At 40.8% G+C, this 18,221-nt stretch overlaps 1 protein-coding gene across 1 annotated transcript in view; it reads right to left on the bottom strand.

The window, feature by feature from the left end:
* The window catches only part of znf385a (zinc finger protein 385A), a 53,573-nt gene extending 36,481 nt beyond the window's left edge, over positions 1-17,092 (bottom strand). The window contains exon 1 of the mRNA XM_079477347.1: positions 16,567-17,092. Within this exon, the coding sequence (XP_079333473.1) occupies positions 16,567-16,576 (10 nt within the window). The 5' untranslated portion in view covers positions 16,577-17,092. The remainder of the gene's footprint in view (positions 1-16,566) is intronic.
* Between the last annotated feature and the right edge of the window lie 1,129 nt (positions 17,093-18,221).

Below are 18,221 nucleotides of genomic sequence, written 5' to 3'. Positions count from 1 at the left end.
TCCCCCACAGCCTTTTCCAGCTATCCTCTCTCAATCCACCTCTAACCTCCCACCCCTCATTAAATGGTTAAAGTCTGGGGTGCATGCCTAGGAAAAACAATGGTCGTCCTGTCTTTCCTGCTCTCTCAAAGCCACCCGCCCTCAGGTATGAAATCCTATCACTCAGCACAAATAGCTGGATTAGGCCAAATTCATCTGCAGAGGGAATGAAAAAGGCTGCAAGATTCCAGCGCAGATAACAAAGAGGAACACGTGTAAGATGATCCACCTCTACCTGTTTCTGGAAACCTTTCCTTAAAAAGAAAAAACTGCAGTTGCACAAAGTCCTGGTAAAAGTCACAACGCAGGTTATATACATAGGCTAATTGAGGAGGGCTTGCTCAAGAAAGAAAGGTTCATATCTCTGGAGTGTTTTTATGAGGCTAGCATGATAAATGAGTGTATTTTTCATGCAGGAGAGACTCTAGCTATGTTTCATTAGCCTCAGAATTCCAATTTCTTTAAGTGCTCTGAGCTCTTTGAACATCTTGTCATTGGTCAATGTCCACAACAGTCTAACTGTCCTCAGCGCAACGACACAACATTTATATGCATGATTACATTTGTACATTTTCTGAGGACAATTTGTTTTAGCTACAGTGTTGTCTTGACAACTTTCCTACCATTTGTTAATCCACTTAAGTGGTCAAACACCATAGACCATTGCGAGGGTGCTACTAGACTTAAATAATGCACAATTCAAAAGTGGCCAAGATTAATAAATATTGTAAAAGTATTGTTACTTGTTAGTTCATGTTAGAATTACCTTAATCTTAATCTTAAAAGTCCAGTGTATGAAATTCAGTGTCATCTAGCAGTGAGGTTGCGAATTGCAACCAACGGCTCAGTCCACCTCGCCCCCTCCCTTTCGAAAGTACTACGATGTCCTCATGTTTCCTTCTTTGTCGAATGAGATAATGTATTTACGAAACATGCGCTGTAGAGCAGTTCGTCCGTTTAAGGATACTGAAACAACACGATAAATTCCATTTAAGGGGACCTGCGGTGTATGTAGATAGAAACAGCTCATTCTAACGCTTCATTATGTAAGGTCTTTATGCACCTATGAAGACATAGTTATTATAGTATATTATATAGTATTTTTTGTAATAATAAAGCTGCACATTCTAAGGCATAATTCATGCCAAAGCATAAACAAGGTTCATACTCTATGTTTATTAGTAAGAAAATAAGCAGTAAGAACCGCAACCGCACCACCAATTACAAAAAAATGAGATGAGGTGTGATCTTTCAGGTGCACCTCAATTGCGGCAAATGTAAATCATAATAAATCATCAAATGTGCTCAAACATGTTTTACTGTTCCCCACGAATGTGGCAAGAATGTAATTACTGTAATTTTATTATTAAAACTGAGATAAGCAGACACTGACAAAACAAAGAGAACATGAACTAAGGACAGAAACAGTGAGTAAACAAGCAGGGAAGTGGGTTAGTCTGAAAACATATTCTCTCTGAAAGTCAAGGTCCCAAAGGAGGCATGCGAATGAAACAGCAGAAGAAACAGGAAGAAGGGAATCCTGACCCGCTTCTGTGAATCTTTCAGTGCTCCCTGAAAACTGTCACATAATATAACTGAATGAAGATTTGTTTGTGTCTCTGAATGAAGAGCATTTACTTAATGCTCATTTGCAGTTGATTTAACCACACGCTCAACAGCGGGTAAAGGACCAGCTATTAATAAGTCTTCCTCGGGCTTCTTGTCAAGCTCTAAAAAATACATCCACAGCCCCAAGGGGGTCTAATCCCAGTTTAACCTTGTGTGTGTACTGCATTTATTGTTTCTCCTCCACTCCTATGCACGGCCTAACGCACAAACGTGAGATCACACAGATGACAATTACACACGTATACAAATCACTAGCACAATGTTCACTAGCACAATGACCTTGCATTCTAGCTGAAAGAGAAAAAGAGTAAGAGAGTAAGAGAGAGAGAGAGAGACGAAAGACTGTCCTCATCATGAAGGTGAGAGACGGTACGGGGGTGCACTGCTGACGTAGCTACCTTTTCGTGTGCTCTCCCTTCTATCTTTTTCTATTATCTTGTCTACTCTTCGTGTTTTATCATAGTCTCGTCTCCTCTAGCTACAACAAGCGAGGAAACCGGAAGGTGAATACGAGGGGAGAGCTCTACCGTGATATAAAACCGGACGGTTTCTAATGCAGATTCCTTCATTGTTGCTGTGATGTATTTTTTAATGAGTCAACTGCCCCCCTCTCTGCAGTACAAAGGTCTGATTGAAAGTGGCATTCCATTATCATGCAAAAGAATCGGGCTTCATCTTTGAGCTGCTGATCGACAGCTGATATCATCTGAGTAATTGCACTGGAGGCACTCACAGTTCGGACGAGTTCACGCAGAGAGTCGGGAATCAGAGATTTGGAATCTTCTGGAGCTGCTGTGTGTTTGTGGAGGGGGTGGTGAATCTTCCGGGATAAGAGATGTGTTTTTGTACTGTTGGTGTGCTTTGAACTAGTACACAACACTGCGCAAGAATCCTCTACACAGGTAGAGGTGGGCAGGAGCAGAGAGAGGGTAAGTGGACAGCAGAAAAGGTTACATCTGGTGTGAATCGTGAGAGGAAAACAGTAGCTGTGTGAATCTGGAACTAACAGAGCGTAACAGACACATTCAAGAAGATGGGTTTCCAAATGAATCACAATGAATCATGCACACTGAAAAAAAATCTGTTGGATTTACGAAAAAACACAAAATATGTACATCGGTTGCACCTATAAATTATGTTTACTCTATTTTTTCAAGTTGCCAAATTTACTGTGTTTGTTACACGATTGTTATATGTAGAACCGTCCGAAAGTTCTTAACTTTTAGTTCACACCTTGAATAACTAAATCCACCAAAGGCGAATTTAATCTAGACTAAAGACACATCTTTTCAGCCAAGCATTCCCTTGATGCAAAATATGCAAAATAAACCACCGGGAGACTGCTGACATTAGATATTATTTACTAGAATCATTTTACTTGTTATAAAAGAAAAATTCTGTCATCATGTTCACCCTCAAGTTGTTCCAAATCTGTATAAATGTATTTGTTCCGGTGAACACATTTGGAAGAATGCTAATAACCAAACAGTTCCTGCCCACCATTGACTACCACAGTAACAAAAATTGCTTTATAAATGTCTTCGTTCCGTTGAACACAAAATAAAATATTTTCAAGAATGTAGGAGAGCAAACAGTTCTTAGCACGTTTGACTACAGTTGAACTTTTTCATATTTTTATTGTATAGAAACAAAACCAATAGTAGCCCATGTTGTCTGCCGTTGTTCGGTTACCGACATTCTTTAATATATCTTCTTTTGTGTTGTGCAGAAGAAAGAAAATCATACAGGTTAGAATTGACAAGAGGTTGAGTAAAGTATGATAGACTTTTCATTTTTGATTGAACTATCATTTTGAGTTAACAGAACTTACAAAAAATTACAGTTATAAGTGTGGACTTCTACAGCACAACGTTTCTGAACAATGGCAACCATAAAACAAGAATTCAACAACGCTTCTAAATCTCCAAGATAAATGAACACTAATCGGTCACAGGTCTATCTAAAAACATGCACAATTTTAAAAAATACTAATGCAGTCTCACGAAAAGCATTCTTACTCTCTGTAAGTCACAAAACTGGTGAAGCTATGCTGGTACACTATCTAAACCAGACCTGCTGAACCACTGTGAACCAGCATGGAAATTCATCCTGGTGTAAGCTGATCCCGTCATGACCGACATCTTGGTGCATCATCTCTGCACCATTATTCACCGCCTGCCTTTGTATATCTCCAGCAGTTCTTTCCTCTTCAATCTTCTCTTTCAAACTCTTACTTCCTCCTTCCTGGATCACTGAACACCCCTCCTCTCTCTCCCTCTCTCTCTCTTTCTCTGCAGTAAATGATGATTGAGCAAACAGTGCACTGGAGGAGGGCTGCAGAAAAGATGGTTATCCGGCCTCCACGTGCCACGCATTTTAAATCAGCCACCTCTCTCCTCTTTTCTGTTTTTCTTCTCTCGTTTTCCCTCTTTTCTACCTCAATTATAACCCCCCACCCGGTTTCTTTCCTCTGTGGCTTTGGAGATAAACTGTCAAACTGTGGCAGCATGTAGCATGTGACAATGGATATACATTAACCCCAATACCCAGCTTACCCAGGAGAGAAGAGGAAAGAAGAGAGATGAAGAGAAAATAGAGTTGAGAGAGAGAGAACGAGAGAGAGAGGAAGCTGCACGGAAAATGTCCAATGATGGGCTGCCCCTGTGCGCACCTGTAGGTTCATAAACAACGCTTCTGTTACCTTGATGTTTCTGCTAATGGGAGAAACCCATATTGATATCTGAGCTATTTAATAATCACACCTACAAACATGTTACTTTTTGTTTTTCTAATTTCATAGGAAACATCTGTTTAGAGATGAAAGGTTTGGCATTGCTCATCATGCATTGATATTATGCGTTATAGGCCTGCGATTCTAGGTTCATTTACTGCTGCGGATGCATAATTCATGCTGTCGTAGTCACAGTCGCTCTGATCTTTTGTTTGTGTTCGCTGGATTTTCTCCACTGCCGCGCTTTCGTTAAGTCGTCACTTTTTCCTTAATGTGAGAATAATACGTGGTAATGAAGGGCAAAAGTGTACATCTGTGACAGTTTGATGGCCCCTAATCAGAGGTGTCATACATATATTTATCTTTTTCCTTTTTGACAAATATTATAAACAAAGATGTGTTTGTCCAAAATTCTTTGGCAGAAATGTCATCCTCTAAATTTTGTCAGTCTTATCTAGTCACACAACAAAATTAATCATTAACTCATGTCATGAGTCATGACACATATTTGACAAATTTCTCACAACACAAGTGGAAACATTTCAAAGCTGTTATTTTCCGTACAATAAAAATGCATCAATTCAATAAGTTAAGTTGAATTTTTGCTTATTTTTTAATAAATAAGATGGAATTTGAACCTGCATTCCCATGCAAATTAAACAAAATATCATAACAATAGACTAACAAATCTTAAACTGATAATCATTTTTATTCTTTATGTCCTCTTATCTTACCCAATGCACAAAGTAAACCAGAATCACCAATGATGCCTTAAAGGTCTATTATATATACAAGACGATCTATTAAAATGCAACATACTGTAATAACTGCTTTGTCTTCAGATCATACATAATGAAGTGTGAGTGTTATTTATTATACCTTAGAATGAGAATATCTATACACCACGGGTCCCCTTGCATGGAATTCACTAGGTTGTTTCTACAGTAGCCCTAAATGGACAAACAGTTCTACAAAGCAAGTTTCGTAAATATTTTATCTCCTGCAAAGAAGCGAAAACATGATGACATCTTAGTCCTGTGTCCTGTGTGGTGCTTCGAGAGAAAGGGGGAAGGGACGGAGCGAGCCATTAGTTGCAACTTCGCAACCTCACCGCTAGATGCCACAAAATGTCATACACTGGACCTTTAAAAAAAACAATAGACCTCAAAGCTCCTATATATATGTATCAGATATACTGAGAAACTGAGCGAAGACGCACGTTTACCCTTTTCATTTGCTCTTCGCCTCCACCACGAAGGACATCGAGGGTAAAATCATTCATTGAATCTAACCGCTCCGGTGGTTATATGCCTGTCGCACAGTGCTGTCGATTCTATCATGCGCACCATTAAATTGATCTGTATGTGTGATCGGTCTTGCGTGGGACAGACACAACAGGCAACAGAGTCCATCATGTACCCTGTAATTCTTGCCATAACAACCTCCCACACAAATAAAAAGATCGCTCCTCTTAAATGCCAACATGTTTGTATTAGCCGTTTAGATCTATCACTGCTACGGTCACTTAGAAATCGCCTCCATTCCAATCAATTGGCCCGTCTGAGAGGCCAGTTTATCTGCTACTATTATTCTTTGAGTAATTCCCTTCTCAGCCCTGGTGGAACAAATTGGAGAAGTCAGGGTTTCTGATTCAATGAATATTGATGTGTACCTCTGGCCACTACTGACATATGTGGGCAACATGGCCACTGATCCAGAATAATACCAGGATGCATCCATGGAGCAAACTGCATGGATAAAAGTGGAAAGAAAGGTGCAGTCTATCTCTGCCTCTGTTTATTTTGGTTTCTCTCTTTCTCTCGCCTGCTTTCTCTCTTTCTGCTATTCTCTATTTACTTCCTCTATTTTATTTTCTCTATATTTGTTTTGGCATTACACATTTTTAATAATAGGTCAAATTCCAGTAGTCTTAACCAACAACAGTTAAATTAAACAATTCTCAGTACCAATATTCAATACCCTAGCAAACCCAATAGGCAACTCAACACTCCTTCATTTAAAATGAAATATGAATGTTAATATTAACAAATAAAATTGAGCTATCTACCCAATAAATTGAATGAAATTAAAAAGTCACCCTCTTGTCATTTCAAACCAGTATGGCTTACTTTCTCCTGCAGAAGACAAAAGAAGATATTTTGAAGAATGTTGGCAACCAAACAACAGCAGTACTCATTCACTTCAATTGTATGGACACAAAACCAATGCAAGTCAATGGGTACCAACAGTGTTTGGTTACCAACAGTTCTCAAAACATCATCTTTCGCGTTCTACCGAAGAAAGAAAGTCATATATGTTTGAAATGACAAGAGGGTGAGCAAATGGTGACAGAATTTTAATTTTCCTTTTAATACTGTTGGAGTTTGACTGTTAACTGTTAGAAAAGTAGGATTGCAATTAAAATGAGTCTGGAAAAAACAGCCAAGTTATTCGATTTTCTTTCCTGTGTCTTTATTGCTCTCTTCTTGTTGCTATTTTAAGACTATATCCTCTCTCTCTATAGCAAAGGACACACACATAAAATTTAATGCACCTTGGAGGTCTCCCCGGCTGGCTGCATGGGCCGTGGTGCATGGTGTCAGAATGTGAGATGCGCATTTTCCTCCGGAGTACGAGCGAAGAGACGGTTAAGGAGGGGAGAAATTGTGGCGGAGTCCATAGAGCAGTATCCGAGTGGGGGGGAGGATGACTGCATGTGTACTTGAGCTGTGATGGAATGCTGCTATGCAATTTTGTCAGCATACAGTGAGGCCAACAGAAGGGACAGATATGATGCTTCTTCTACAGGGATTTCAAATCTAAACAGCCGCCAGCCTCCGCATTTGTAGCCACAGCTCACATTTTACCACCTTTCTCCTCTGTTTCTCTTCTCCTCCCCTCGTACTTCCGCCCTCGCCTGTGACTGCGGCAATGCAGAGCAGCCAAGTGGAAAATCCACTGATTGATTCTGACAAAAATAGAGGGGTGACGGAGAACAGATAGATAGTCAAATAAATTGAAAAGAGAAATGGGACGGAGAAAGAAAAGAACTGGTGCCAGATCGACACGAGAGAACATTTGAAAAGAGGCAGTTTTAGAGGTCATTGGTTTTGTGAGACGAAGACAGTGGCCTATGGGGGGGGTCACCTGTACGTGCCGGTGTGCCTGATGAGATCAGATGAAACCACATCAAGGGCGAACGCTGATTCAGCATCACAAACTCAACTTCTGATCTCTTATTTCCTCATATTTTTGATAAGCCAGTTCTCTTTTAACCAACATCATCCCCCCCCCCCAAAAGTGCAAGCTTTACAATCTTTTGAAATCTTTGCTCATGGGACCACAGTACTTTTTAAGCCAATTACGTGAACTGTAATGTCACGTGACTTTTTTCTCTGGATGTGCATGAAAATGGCATCATGATATGACTGACCAATGGCACCACAAGAGCCGCAAGGCCTTCACCAGGCGACTATCATATGATGTTTCATCAAAGACAGCATACAGTAAAAACACATTTCAAGAAAATAATTGGTAAAATATCTACTTTACTACAGTGACATGAGTAAAGAACTAAGCAATAAAATGGCTAAATGTTGTTTGGGAACCCACTTTTTCTCTCCTTCGTCTCACTCACTGTCGCATTAGCCTCTGAGGCTCCACGCTGTGAAGGTCATCGTCCCTGCAGCTATGGATTACACAGCTGCGCACACACAAGCAAAATTGGACACCGTCCTTGAGGGGAGGTCTACCGAACGCCGTCCACCTAAACCAAGGTGATAATGTTTGCCGATCCACTGGGATTTACCCCAGTACGAGTATGTAAATAAACTGCACTTTCTCATTTTACAGGTGCCCTGTTTTTGGGAGATGTGAATGAATTTTGTTTTTCAGCCCTTATGTAAGTGTTCTGAACTTACTGTTGGAAGTACACATATGCATTGTGGGAGAGCTCCAACATCAAGCACCACAGAAGCAGCATGAGTCATGCTTACCCAATTCACGAGTAATAAGATTTCTCTCTTTCTCGCTCTAAGTTCTGGTCCGTATCAAAAACCGCCCTAGAGCCGCAGTAACACATCTCGGATGTACTTCACATATTTATTTTCTTGCCCTGCTCGAGTTCAAAGAAACCCATCACCTTTCATCATTTCTTCATACAAACAATAGGCGACTGGGGCCTCCGGGAGCAAAGGAGGACACGGGGGCTGTGATGGGTCTTGATTAAATGATTATGACTCCCCAGAGTAAGCCGGCGACAGGCATCAACTGTGTTTTGAAGTGTTGAAGGTGGACAGGGAAGGTTGGTCTACCACAGGTTTCATGTGCTGTCCGCTGCCTGCTGTGACCTTAATTTGTTCTGTCTCGAGTCTGTACGCCCACTGGGCCGCTGAAGCACCTTCGGGGGACAAAAGACGGCTTAACAGAAGCTAGCATGATAGCAGGATGACGTGTGTGTGTGCGCACCCAAAGTGAGAGGGGAAGCTTAAGTAGAAATGACAGAGTAAGAAAAAACACGGAATGAGGTTCGGGTGGAGGAGGAACAGAGCAGGATTCATTTCCCACAGCAAATCCACTAATGAAGATATGTAGCGGTGTCTGTACTGTGATTATTGGGGTGCTGCAAAGCCAAATCACTCCCATCGCCCAAAATAGAAACACTTATGTGGAGACAACAAAAAAACACAGAAACATACCCATTGAGCTGAAGCCTTATTCGTGCCTTACGAATCCAGCGTGGTATAATGTCGTTCTAATGCAATTGCGGTCTTACTGTAAAGATATTTTTGATTAGTGCCATAAGAACTGCATATACTGTATTAGATGAGCACAAGGCGTTGTTTAGGGGGAGGATTGTCTCTGCAGGGGCTACTGCTTCATTGCATTTGCTAAGCTAATTTTATGGAAATGGCCCACGTCTTTTTCCACAAGCCGCTTCATCATAAATTCTTCACAACATCCTTAAGCCACTGGTCGCATCAGTATGAGTGTTTAGGAAAGTACATTGCTATTTGAGAGATGTTCTACTGCAGGTGGTTTTGAAAAGGATATACTCAAGAGTAAGTATATATACTACATTTACGATAAACTGAGACATCAAGTAAATGGCAAAAGGGAAAAATTACATCTAAAAACAAAATGCTGTTTAAAATCTAAATATTTAAATTAACTGGAAATCTAATGTAGAGTTAAGTTTTTTTATATTTCACAGTTAACTTCAAAGTCTCAAACTGTGTACACGTTTACTTCATTACAAGTTTTTGTCTGTTTAATTAAAATGACACACACATCTTAATATAGATTCAACATATTCTACACACTACACAGTCAAATAATTTTTAATTTGCGTTATTGTTATTTCTTTTATATACAGCCACAGACAAAAATTACGAGACCTTTCCAATTTTTCAATAAGTAATTCTAGATGTATTGTGGCCATTCCAACAAACCTCAGGAGTGACATAAAGTCCTCCAACAACAATGTGAAAGACTGACAGACACTGTGATCAAAAATATTTAGGTTATCAAGTAATCTTTTAAACTTTTCCTAAATACATTTACAAATATTATTGTTGTACTGTTTTGCTGAAAAGGTGTTTTCTTTGCAGTATTCAAGAAAAATACAGAGAATTGTGACCTGTTTCTCCAGTTTTCATTTTCTGCAAATAAATGCAAATCATTTATTTGAAATATGGGAGAATTATTGTTAGTATTTCACAGAATAAAACAAAAATGACAATTTTACCTAAACACATACCTATAATTGTAAATTCAGAAAATAATTTTGAAATGGTCTCTTATTCTTTCCGGTCATGTGTATGTAGTGAATATCAGCCATTTTACGCTTCAATATTTGAAATCCCCCCCCCCTTAAAATTTGTACCCAATATCAATATTCTTAAGCTTGGCACAACTAAACAGCTGTATATTTGTTACATGTTTTACTATTTTTAAACACCCTTTGGAAGCTTTTCAAGTACAACTGCTGAGTAACAAAAACAATTCACTTTGAGAACATACACAACTTTTTGTGAGGGCATTTCTGTAAAGTTAAACTTAAAAAAGTAATTTAACATTGTGAGCTCTAGACTGAAAATGGTCCAACACAGAGACATGCAGTGTTCAAAATTCATGAACACACCTCAGAGCAGAAGCTGAAATATCAGCCAATGCGCTCAGACATGTCCATCACCAAAAAATGCACATCGACATAGAAAGGGTTTCTTCACTCTTTACTGAACTCGGCTAGCCATGTCTGCCTGGTGCACCTAGTCACATCTACACGCAGGCATGTGTGCACAGACACAGACGCCTTTACCTCCTGGGCAGGGGCAGGTCTGAGCGCAGTATCCTCTACTCTTTGCCAGAGCAAAATGAGGGAGGGGGAGGTAGATGAGGTGCAGGTGTGCATACCACAAACTCTGGCGCATTTATACCAACCACGCTACCTGCTAGCCAATGACTCTATGGCACAGATCCAAAGGTATGCAGGCTGTCAAGATCCGCATTTTCACAAGGACTCGTCTTCATCTATTATCTCTCATTCAGGCAGGTCTGAGCTTAGCCTGCATTTAACATTTTCAAATATGACATGTCACGATTGGTTTATTAAACATGTGATAACCAATGACATTTGACAATTTTAAGTCGTATATGGGGTTTGACTCTAGTCCCTCACTCTCTATATATATTTTTTTGCTTGAGAGAAAAAGGCAACATTAACATCATTTGAAAAATATCTTCCTTTATGCTCCACAAAAAAAGTAATGCTTTTGGAATCACTGAGGGTGAGTAAATGATGGCATAAATTTCATTTTTGGGTTAACTCTCTGAAGTGACAGATAAAAAGTGCTTTAGTTCTCATGTGTGAATACATTCAGAAAGGGTATTACTGAACTCAATAGGCCTGTCAGGAGGAAAGATTTCTAGCTCCTTCCTGCAAGCTATCACATCACCACCCCCTCCCTCACTCCAGTGCATCGACCTTCCAGAATTTCAAGGAGAATTGATTTTGTTCCTCTTTTTTTTAAACCTTAAAAACAATAGAAAACAATGTAATACCAGCCATAAAATCCCACTCCCCTACTTTTCTTTAATGACAAACACTGAATGATCTCTCTATACACACGCACGCGCTTCTCTTTGTCTCACACCAGTTCCCCTCCACTTGCTTCATAATTCATTCAGCCTTTGAATTTGTCAAGGATTTGAGTTCAAACTATTGATAAATGTGAGCTGTTTGTGGATGGATGTGTGTGTTTATCTTCCACTCGGGTTTGGTGTATTTCATAAACTGTCTCATTAAATGGGTGACCCCATTGCTTCCTTTGTATAGCTAGGCTTTTATGATTTGTTTGCTCTAGGAGTCCTGCCTATATCAAAATAAACTGTGAGACAAACAAGGAGGCTCTATAACAAAGCCAGGACCCAACCAGCCATGTGCATCCTAGCATTTGAGCAAACAGAGCATTTTATTAGTAAATCCATAACATGTCACAGAATCCCACAGAGGGTTGGCCGTGAGTTTTAAAGAGCAGCTCTTTTGGACACCTGGTACCAACATACACATGATGTTTAAACCATTAGAGGACATAAGCAGGCCAAGAATTAGGTATAGTGTGTGGGTGTGCACACACATATGTGTTATGTGGGGACAAATTTGTCTGTAGAACTACAATGCAATAAAATGCTAATGTCTGTATTAGCACAAATAAACTATATAGACATATTGCATTTTTATTCTAAAATTTAAAAAATTTGCTTTAAAAGAGAAAATATTATGAAACAACACCTATGAGATGTCCTCACTAATATGGTAAAACAAACCAGTGTGTATAAAGATACAGTTGGGACCTTTTCATCTTACAGTCCCGCACTCCGCTGGGCCTCACACAGTCCGTAATGCATTTCTGCCTCCCAGAGCTCCTGTTATAGCCAATTCATTAGTGTCTGTTACACCCACTATTGACGGTCTGCTAGCACCCAGCCAGTCTGTCTGTCCGGTCAAGAGTAATGGCAGGGTTTGAAGGGGAGAGGGGGGGGATGAAACAAGATGTAAACATTCTTCAGAGCTCAAACAGTGTGAAGATCAAGTGCAGTTAACCTGACATGTGGAGAAAGAATAAACTGACCACCTACCAGGAACACAACAGCCCTGAGAAACAAAATCACATACATGCTGTTTTAGTGAGAACTGATTTCTCCTCACCGGTTTGATATATAGTTGTTCTGCATTTCTTCAAACATATTTTAAACATTTGGATATATGTTTTTGTGCAACTGAAATCTAGCCAGTAAAACCAAAGGTGTTTGTGGAAAGTATAAACATATAGGGTTTCATTGGGTTATAAAATGGGGAATGACGCTGATTGATTTGCCACTAGCAGGTGCTTAGCCTTAACGGGTGCTAAACCGCACATAAAACCTACAAAGTGAATCTATTGAAAAAACATAGCACAGTTGTGAGGTTTAAGTTAAAGGTATAGTTAACAAATATCTTTGTGTTCATCAGAACAAAAAAATGTCAACAACTTGAGGGTGAATGATGACAGAATTTCCATTTTTGGTTAGAGTACCCCTTTAAGTGTACACCTTACCTGCAGTACCAAAACAAGCTTACAGAAAAAGTCTTACCTGAAGGCAAATCACAAATATAGGATTTCATTAAATGTCTTAAGTACAAATGAGATGGCTATTAATTCTCCTATGACAGAGTAACATGCGAGTATTACAAACGGTCATCTGGTTAAAGGAGCAATGTGGATATTTTAGAGCCATTTAGCGGTCCACCCCCATCCTTTTCGATGCACTATGGTGGCTCCACAGTACTTAGATGTTGTTACGTTTTTTCTTCTTTAAGGTAACGTTTTTATGAAACACACTCTGAGCTGTTTGTCCGTTTAGAGCTGCTGTAGAGACAATATGGCGAATTCCATGCAAGGGGACCCACGGTGAATGTAGATAGAAATAGATACAGAATACAAAAAATACACTTTCCAACAAACATACAAATATACAGGAAAAGATGCAAGATTATTCATTGTGTAGCCCTAAAGAAGCCCTAAATCAGATGATCTAAGAGACCTAGTTGGTATATATGGGTGAATTTGGTCTTTGATATAGCCAGGTGCAAGATGTTCAAAGCCTTAAGTGTCAACAGGAGAATCTTAAACTGAATGCGCGAGGAAACTGGTAGCCAGTGAAGACTGTGTAGAAGTGGAGTAATGTGAGCACTGCACCTGGTCAAGTAAGTACCCTAGAAGCAGGATTCTGCTTATGCTGCAGAAATTACACACTTCACCTTTAAGATAGTCTGCACATTGCAGTGTTTGGATATATGGATGGTGTTTCTAGAGGACAGATTTTATAATTGCTGTGTCGTTCTCTTCCAGCCATGCACATGAGGTGAAAACAACTAAAAATGCTGAGCTGCCCAAACAAACACATTTTAGTTTCTCAACCCCAAGGGATATGTGAGTGTTAAGGTTGACCGCAGCAAAAGAGAGAGAGAGAGAGAGAGAGCAAAACAGAGCAACAAGAGAGAGAGCAGGAAGGCAGAAGGTGATGGGATATATGACAGATAACCAGGTAGACAGGAAGCAAATGAGTCCGCCATATCATAGAGACAGATGTGCTGGCAACAAACAGAAAATCACAGGGACAGACAAACATCGAGACACAGCCAACACATCCGATGACCATGGCAATTGGGCACTGTTCCTAAATGTCACAAAACATAACGGATCCCTCCAGGCGTCACAAATAAAGGTTGCTACTTGTAAGAAATATTCTCTCTCACTCCTTCCTTTTGTGCATCGATACCAAACCAATGTTGAAGTCCAAAAATAAGAATCAGAAAGCTTGGAAAATGTAAGTGTGAATTAATTTTATGTAAATAAAATAAAAGTTAAGAGAAAATAATACAAATGTATGGGGGAACAGTCCCTAAACGATCTATGTCCATGAGCTGTACTTATCTCATTGTGCACAGACAGGTGTGCAGGTGAGTATGAAGGAAAAGGGGGAACGTTCTGACTGCCCGGTCACAATGGAAACTCCACACAGGGCAGGAGGCAGTGAATGCATGTCGCAGTTCTACTGCTCAGGTTACTCACCTCTTCTTCAGCGCCAACCCTGCTCTTTGTCTCAGCAGTCTTGGCGATGAAAACACTGGGAGCCAGGCGGCGTGCCGTGGCTCCAGAGAGCCACTGTGTGTGTGTGTGTGTGTGTGTGTGTGTGTGTGTGTGTGTGTGTGTGTGTTTACGGTACAGAGACCTGGAGAGGCGACTCTATGAAGCAGTTGCAGCATCACACTACAGCCGTATTTAAGTGTGTCTAATAAATTATAACATGTTGTGTGTTGTGTAAGACGGCTTCTGTTTAGTGGACTGGCAGACAGAGCTGAGACATGTCAATTCGACTACATCTGCTTTCTAAAGGTCACCCCAATGACAAAAGATCACGCCAGCTTAGAAAAATAAGCAGCAGGACCTCATTATTACAATTACTTTATTGTGAACAGATCAACATAGTTTCCAATAATGTCACATCACACGTGAATGAGGTCACAGCACCGCCAAAACATGTAATAAGCAAGTATTTGTTCATCTTTACTCAAAGCGACATTAAAGATAACACATAGTCTGCACGGAGGGGAATTTAGTAAAAATGCACAGGCGCCGACAGAATTCTCATTCCTTCATTCAGAAACATTCCTTCATCAGCTAGAGAATCCCACTCCAAAGCCTTTGTCAAATGTGACTTATGAGATTGGAGTGACGCGGCTGTAATCACGTGGGGTAATGAAGCCATTAGCCCATCTCGCTGGTCACAAACATCATTGCAGCCTCTTCAGATGAAAACATAACTACGCTCCTATGCTCGTCTGTTTGTTCAACTTCATCACAATTCCCGACCTCTCGCATACAAACTCAAGCACATACTTTTAGGGTGGAAGGCAGACAAGTTTAATGAAGAGCATATTGAAAATCACACAATGTGTGTTTTACGAGTACATGCTGTACATGAAAGTATCGTAGAGTTGGGTTATTTTACAGGCTAACACAAATTTAAGATTCTTACCGTACAACAACCAACTATCGTGCAGAACTGTACACTGCAACTCTAAATCCTTTCTCTGTTGTATTCATGACAAACAAATACACACACACATATGTGCAGAACTAACAGATCACACATTACAAGCCTATAATCATTATGCTTAGCTCCCTGGAAAACATGCCCTCAGGAAAATGCCGGCGAGAAGTGTAGCAGCTCGACTGTTAAATCAGCCCAGGCATGCGTTAAACAATGCGGCCTCAACTGGTGCGCCCTCACAGAGCATAACACAAACAAACACGCACACACTGACACCAGGTGCATTACAGAACACTAAAAGAGATTTGTGTATACATACAGTCCATGATATTAAACACTCAAGCTGAGTCACACTACGACAGCAACTGTCTCGCAGAAACACACTTTAGCACAGTTGTGTTTCTGTAGAGTGCAGAGGATAAATGTACACAAGCCTTGCAGAAGTCTGAGTGGGCTCAGATGCTGCAGCCTCCAGTCACCACACACAAACAGACACACAAACAGACACACACACACATTTAGCCTCACAGCAATGGAGGAACTCTCCAGAAGCACCCAAAACACATTTGCAGAGCTGCAGAGAAATATTTGATGTGCCACACTAATTCGCTGGATGGATTGTGTTTACGTAAAAGGAAATCTCAAGCTTATGTCATAAATTGATGATGAGGATAAATACAATGAAATAAGAGATCACGCCAATGAGTCTACATGAATATAACATTTTGCAATAAAGTACCACCATGGAGTTCACCTATAGAAGTTTGTTTCATTTTTTTAGCTCTCAAACCTGTCTCAAATTTTGGCTTGTTAAAATCCCCTTCAAGAAAGGAACACCCACCGCTAAATCTGTGACCTTCACCGTCAACTCAAATTTATCTTGAAGAACCTGCTATGATCCCTCACTTCAAGCTTTCCGCTTCAGCCGGAGCCACTTTTGAGATTTCTTTGACATCGAAGTTACACGCTTGAAGCTCAACCATTATTTACAGTTTATTCAGTTTAGACTATACCTGCGTGCTTACAGCACCCTACCAAGTCTTTCGTTGAAGAACCAAGCGAGAACTCACCTATGATCATCCTGCACGACTCGCTCCTGCGATCAGGACCGGATCTCTTTAAATTCCAATCCTGAAGAGCACAAGTTCTTGTCTGCGCTCCTCTTTCTCTCTTCCCAAAACAGAAGTGATTCAATCAGCCAGCACTGCGTGAGAGGGAGCATAGCTCTTGTCCATCCTGTCTCATATGTCCTCTCTCTCCAGGTGAACGAGCAGATTTCAGTGGGGAGGGATCTGCGGGTCCTCTGCAATCTTCTCTCAGGTGAGTCAGAGGGCAGTGTGGGGGGAGGACAATTGAATGGGGTCCAGAGGGGGGGTCCCAGTCAGTGAATGAGCCAAATTTCCTTCAGGCACACCGGGATGCACAGTGCTTTTCTAAAGCATACAACAGATGAACAGTTTCTCTTCAACAGAAACATTTCAGATACCATAAAGAAATGCTTTAGTAGCACATTGAAGCCGGTGTCTGCGCTGCACGCTCTCTCTCTCTCTCTTTTTCTCTCTCTCTCTCTCTGTTTCTCTAGCTCTCTCTCTCCCTGCTTCTTGTTTTTGGGGTTGGGTATAACCTAAAGGCACCTTCTCTGCCTGCGCTCTGATTGGTGGCATTCCCAACCAATTGGAGAGGCGGCAGCCGCTTGTCATCCTGCAGAGTGGAAAGCATGGAAGCAGTGGCACTCTCTCTCTCACTCGCAATTTTTCTCTCCATCTCTTTATGTCTCGGCTCATAATTGCTGTGTTTATTGTGGTCGGAATGGTAGTCGCTTCTCATTACTCCCCTCACACGGCTCTCTCTGTCTTCCTTGACAGCACGTGACAGTGTCCTCTCTTTCATCTGTTTCTGATGCAGAAGTGCTCACTCTGCTACGTCATTCCCAAAAGGTGAGTTTAGGAAAAGAGATGAAAGGGGTGAGAGCGTTTGGAAGAGATGCAACCGAAAGCGACGGTGCGGAGGAAGGAGAAGGAGGGGGAGAGACCTAACTAAATTCAAACTGACAGAATGATGAGGGGACATTGAGGAAAGACTGAGATGAAAGAATGCGTTGAACAAACAAAGGAGGAAAAAGAGTTAACCACTGATAAAACCAACACAATGGGGTCAATATCAAAACGTGTCCTTAAAATGCATAAAATGCACCTCGTAATGAATTTAAAAGAGAACATCTTTGGAATGTAAACAAATCTGCTAACACAAGCCACAGCACTGACGATGGCAAGAGAGAGAGAGAGAGAGAGAGAGAGAGAGAGAGAGAGAGAGAGAGAGAGGAGAGAGAGAGAGAGAGAGAGAGAGAGAGAGAGAGAGAGAGAGAGAGGGAGAGCTTGAGGCATCCGATGGAAGAAAGCCATGCTTCAGGGTTGATTCTGTTTAAAAAGAAAGGTGTCAAAAATGAATTCTCTAAAGCCTTATACCAGCACACACACATGAGCCAGGAGATGGAAAAAATCACAGTCATTTTTGTCTTCCTGTTTTGTGTTCCCTCTCTCTCTCCTTCGTTGTCTCAGGCTCGTGCAGTAAGTCAGTGAGCGGGGAGGTGAATACTAAGGAGGCTGGATGACACTCTCAATAGTAAACTGCACAGAGACATAGATAGAGGATGGAAATAAAGGAGGGTGGGGACAACGGGATATATATGCTTCATCAACATAAAACTACAGGTACAGTACATTAC

Source organism: Barbatula barbatula, assembly GCF_947034865.1.
Source record: "Barbatula barbatula genome assembly, chromosome: 17".
Taxonomy (NCBI): Eukaryota; Metazoa; Chordata; class Actinopteri; order Cypriniformes; family Nemacheilidae; genus Barbatula; species Barbatula barbatula.
This window is presented reverse-complemented; position numbering and strand designations above follow the sequence as displayed.